Genomic DNA, 6,040 nt, shown 5'->3' with positions numbered 1-6,040 from the left:
GTGTAACCTCACATAAGTCTTCAACAAGTTAAAGGAAATGTTTTTTTGTTGCATTGTTGAGACGCTCTCTTGCTACACCGCAAAACATTCACATTATCCTAATAACCCTCCCTCTGTCGTATTTTCTTCTAACAATGATACTTTCTTCGATTTCGACTACGATTCTGGAAATTGTTGGAAATGTATCTCGATAAAAGAATCAATCACAGGTAACGCGGCAAAATAATTCTCCTTGATCGTCTGTGAGTACTTTTCTGACAATAGGTGTAGAAAAATAACGATGTCAGAAAGCTTCATTAGCGAATTTTCGGAAAAAGATTCTTTTCGAATTAAACTCGTCTTAATGCAATTTTTTAAAAATTTGCAATAATTCTGTATAGAATTTTATATTTTGGTAAAGTTGACAAATTTTCTTCCTTCTCAAGCAAACGATAAATGAAACTATCAAGAAAAGTGAATTTTCGCTTCTAAGGTATTCTTTTGTACTTTCATGCAGTAAATATTTTTACGTAAGCCCGAATAATCGCATAATAAGAATAAAATTTATAAAAAATTTATAAAAAATTTAAAAAAATGCGCTCGCAGAATCAAGGCATGCCTATATCTATAATAGGATTTGACCAGCAATTTTTATATAAAAATGACGCCAATTTATTAGCAATATAAAAATTTAAAGCCAATCAAATTACTCAAAAGTATGCGCAGACATTTTTTATGACTGAGAAACAGTAAGAATTATGAAATGTTTTATAACGTAAATTACATGATTTAAGTATGAAAATTGTTTTTTTTATTAATTTATATGATTTATTTTGATGTAGTATCACTTTCGTTTCCTTGAAATCTTAGTAAAATTTATCATTGAGGAACTAAATGGTTTTCTTGGCGGTAAAAGGTTTTCAGTAGCTAAAATAAATAATTATAATGGATACGTAACCACAATAAATAATAAACAACATTTCAATGTTTTTTTTGTTCCTGTATTGGGTTTCGATGTTTTTCCATTTGAAGAAGCTGGTCTCTAAAAAAATTATAAATTATAATAAATACAAAATATGTTTATTTTTTGGATACTTTCCTAGATTTTTTTACTAATATTGGTACTATTAAGTAAAGTGTCTTTATTACGAGATTTTAAGCGTTGCTGTATATCTTCTTCTCCAAGCAGTAGTTTCATAATTTCTTTGGGTTTAAGTGTTTCTTGTTTATTTTTACCTGAAATAATCATTTGTTGTATCATAGATTTTTGTTGTGCTCTTTGCAGTATGCGTTCTTCGACAGTACCGTCACAAATAAGACGATAAACAGTAACTTGACGTGTTTGTCCAAGGCGATGTGCTCGATCCATAGCTTGCTGATCAACTGTTGGATTCCAATCACTATCATAAAATATAACAGTATCGGCAGCAGTTAAGTTTATTCCGATACCACCAGCCCTGGTGCTAAGAAGAAAGACAAATATATCAGGATTAGTCTGAAAATTTGAAACAGTTTCACGTCTATCAGCCATTTTTGATGACCCATCTAATCTAACAAATCTATATCTACATCTAGTAAGGTATATCTAAATAAGTGGGTGAATTATTTTGAAAAATGGTCGAATAATAAAATACTTCTAATATATCTATCATTTTTGTCATTTGAGAATATATAAGAACACGATGTCCTTCAGCTTTTAATTTTGATAATAAAGAATGTAGTACTAACATTTTACCACTATCAACTATAAGTTGAGATGGATCAGGTTTAAAAATATGTGACCATCCGTGTATAGGCGTAATAGCTTCAAATCCCTTTTTATAATTATATGACCAATCGTTTTCATGTATGATACTTTCTGACAAAGCGTTACATTTTCCTGTAATAGCAAAATTTTCATATAATTTATTTATATGACTTTTAGTTTTAGCATCAACTACGGCACGTTTAGATAGTATTTTTATTTGTGGTAAAGACGCAACAGCTCTTTTTTGGCATGCGGTAGTAATTATATCAGGATATGTATGTACTAATTCGATAATTTTACCATTGTTCATATTATCACCATCAATTAAATTACTATTCGGTTGTATTAGTTGTTCATTTATTTTATTATTTGTAATGCACTGTATTTTAGATGTTCCAAATGTATGAAAATAGTTTGAATTATTTATAAAAATAAGCATATCCAGCATTCTATCAATTGATTTTAATGTATTACAAACTGAGAGTTTAAATCTTGGCCATAGTGTTAAATTAATTAGTGGAGATTTACTTAAATTATATTTATAATTACTAAGTTTGGTAAGATAGTATTCCAGTTGATAAAAAATGTGAGACATTAGTTTGTCAAGAGTTGATACATCAATTCTTGACAAAAGGGCAAAACCAAAGTTTGAATTTGAAACAAACATTTGATGTGATACATTTTCAGGTGAATATATATTAAATAATTGTGATACCACACTAGAAGTATTAACATCTAAAAATAATTTTGGTAGTGGTATTTCTAATGGTGGAATATATGCAGGTGACATTAGATGACATTTTTCAAACAGATCAGGATGGTTACAAACTTTACGAAATTGCACAACCAAGTTCATCAGTTGGTTTATATTTTTTATTATTGATGTGTTATCACTACTACCAGACGTAGAAATAGTAGGTGATGTTCCTAAATTATTATTTTTCATATGGGATATAACTTGATCTTCAGTGGATAACTTTTTCTTTAAAATTTCATACAACATTTTTTGTCTAATACTCAGACCACATTTTAGTTGGATTTCCACCTATTTATATAAAATTATTCTTAATTCATTTATAATAATATTTACTTTATCGGTAAGCTCTTTTTCTACTTCTTTTTTTGTACGTCTTAACATAAATGGTTTCAATATCATATGAAGTCGCGACAAATGAGCTAAAAATTATATTTATATATAATCAATAAGTATGTTAGGTACTTTGGTCAACTGTAGCTTTATTTTCTACACGTCCTTCTATATCTTTAGAAAACCATTCGTTGAATTCTTCATGACTATCAAATAATACTGGCATTATAAAGTGCAATAATGCCCATAATTCTGCCATAGTATTTTGCATTGGTGTACCAGTGAGTAGTAATCGATTACGACAACTGAAACTTAATAATGTTTTCCATCGTTGGCTATTTACAAATTAGTATTATTTTTTAATATATAGTTGATTATAATATACCTTGTTACACTTTTAATAGCCTGTGCTTCATCTAATACCATATATTGCCATGCTATTCTTTTAAAATATTGAAAATCCCTTATAACCTAGAATATTTTTTATCAAGGATTTAAAAGCTGCATATATTTCAAAAATATATGACATTAAATTCTAATTAGATAATATATAAAGTGAATATGCAATAATAGATCCATAAAAGTAATATTTAGCAATAAATGAAAATTTATGAGAAATATTTTTACTTAACTTATAGAAAATTAAAATACATCATAATAAAAATTATAGCTAACTTTTTTTATTAATTGAGTTATAATATTATAGTAAAATTTATTATAAAGATATGATTTATTGCTTTTAAAATAAACTTATAGATTGCAATTATAAAATTTATTATTCAATGTGAAAATATTTTTCAAATTAAATATTCCCCAGATTAGAAAGCGTGCACAATAAACAATTGATAACAGAAAATGGTAATTATATAGAATTTAGTATCTATGGAAATTAATTAGCTCACGATTTATACTTAATGTTTCATATTAAATGTATATATGAAATTAAAAATTAAATGTACAATAGTAATAATGTTAAAAAATAAATTAATTTATAATTTTACACTTGTTAGTATTTGAATAATACAACAATGAGATAATTGACACTAAAAGTAAATTTCCAATTTAAGTCAACAATTAAATTCCATAGTAATTAATTGATTAATCATTAGTGTCTAATTATATTCTAGAAATACTTGAAACATAGCAAACTTACACTAAAATAGAATAGAATATAACATATTTCAAAGTAGAAAGTAAGTAGAAAATTTATATATATATATATATATATATATGTAAAATAAATATTTATTTGTTAAATAATTAAATTAACAAAAATGAAATTTAAGAAATTCATGTGCACACACTCTAATCTGCATTTGAAAGGATATATATAAGAATTAATCCTTGATACGTTCGTATCAAATTACACTAAATTAATTATTCAAATTTGACAAATAATCAAAAATAATTTTCACGTTACTTAATTCTTAAATGTATAATAAAAATATATGCTATTATTTGTTTTTTCATAAAGTTTATAATTACAAAAAGAAATATCTAAAGTTTATAATTAAAAAATTGGCGTATTTTGAAATATTAATAAATACATCAATAAAATTAGCATGAAATTCTATAATTTTTTTTATCTAATAAAAAAATTGAATTTCTTACAATTAATATTAGTGGTCACGCATGATAAATTACAAAGCGTGCAGTAATTAGAAACTTTTTTTTTAAAATTAATTGAGATATATTGAAATCTCATCATTTATAATTCATCAAAATTTTATAATTATGAAATGTCATATTAATAGAAAAAATGACGTAATATATACTTACCAACTGATAACTGGTTATAAGGACATGAAATGGAGCTGTAGTTCTTGATTGAAAATTATTTTTTTTCTAATATTAATATTAGTTATAAATTAAAAAAGAGAAAGTATTTTACAGCGTTCCAGAATGTTCTCAATGATTTTCTATCAGTAGAATTTCCCCAATAAGGCAGCACATTTAATTCAGGTACAAATTTGGTGAATTCTTGTTGCCAATTATGGAGTGTCGACGATGGAGAAATAATTAGAAATGGGCCCATAAATCTCTTACCTATTAAAATTTTAATCCTTTTAATTGATAACATAAGTTATTACTTCCGAAAGATAAGCCAGGAATGACATTGTTTGTACAGTTTTACCAAGACCCATTTCATCAGCAAGTATTCCATTGATACCCTAGAATATATGATAATGATTTTAATATAATCCAATGTCGATAGTAGAATTTTTGAAGGTAAATTATATTAAAAACTAAATTTGCATATGATTTCTTATAATATCAAAAGTATAGTTTTATACTTAATGTTTTATAAGAAGATAATAAATGTATAGTTTTATAACTTAGTATAAAACAAAAATATTGAAAGATAAATATTCTAAATGATAATTTTTTTAAATAACTAAATTAATAACATAAAAACATCCTTTTAGGCCTAATAAATTTGCTAGTTAGAATATTTTTATATTTTTTTAAATTTTCGAAAAAAATTTATATTTATGGCAGTATTATATAGATAAAAATTTTATCTAATTATTAAAGTAATATAAAAATCTATTTAAATTTATAATTAATATTTAAAAAAAATATTTTATTCAATAATATTTGTTGATTTAGAAAATATGATATCATAGTTTATGTTAATTAAAATTAAGCGAAATAGACTTGAGCAGAAATTCAAAGTATAATAATAATTCAGAATAAATTAATAATTCCATATAGATTAATAATTCAAAAAAGGATTTACTTTATGTGTTTAAAAAATTAATGCAAGTTAAAGAATTAGAAATTCAACGGCGCGTGCTCATATCACTTATTAAAAATAATATTTAAATGATAGTATTTTAAATAAAAAATTTTTTCATGATATAAAATTTTGCATATATAGTAAAATTATTAGTAAAGAATAAGCATCGCCAGATATCAAACATCACCATTTTTTAAAACAAATCAAAATGGTCCAGGTGTAATAAGAACAAAATATTATAATAGGACGTTGATCAAACGCTCAATAAGTACAAATCAATTCAAAATATGATTCGCATATCAAGTAGTTTTTATTGTGACATAATTAACATTATGAAAATAATGTATAACGATTTTTCGAAAGATTAAAAAGAATCTTAATAGACTGCATGGAGAATAATGCGTTTTAAATAATTATTTAAATAAAAAAGTTGAGAATTTCGAGATATTCCATATCCTGGTAAAGTATATTAGTGTAATCTTGTAAA

General features: G+C 24.6%; 1 protein-coding gene across 1 annotated transcript; it reads right to left on the bottom strand.

Annotated features, from left to right (window-relative positions):
- Positions 1-1,078: 1,078 nt before the first annotated feature.
- LOC139225559 (chromatin-remodeling ATPase INO80-like) lies at positions 1,079-4,984 on the bottom strand (the record flags this gene model as incomplete). The annotated part of the gene is made up of 9 exons (XM_070856341.1): positions 1,079-1,564; positions 1,614-1,793; positions 2,442-2,771; positions 2,817-2,902; positions 2,946-3,148; positions 3,199-3,284; positions 4,593-4,658; positions 4,705-4,854; positions 4,904-4,984. Coding segments are annotated over 9 exons (1,668 nt in total), but the record flags the coding sequence as incomplete, so codon positions are not given.
- Positions 4,985-6,040: the final 1,056 nt, after the last annotated feature.

The sequence above is a fragment of the Pempheris klunzingeri genome, unplaced genomic scaffold (genome assembly GCF_042242105.1).
Source record: "Pempheris klunzingeri isolate RE-2024b unplaced genomic scaffold, fPemKlu1.hap1 Scaffold_861, whole genome shotgun sequence".
Classification (NCBI taxonomy): domain Eukaryota; kingdom Metazoa; phylum Chordata; class Actinopteri; order Acropomatiformes; family Pempheridae; genus Pempheris; species Pempheris klunzingeri.
This window is presented reverse-complemented; position numbering and strand designations above follow the sequence as displayed.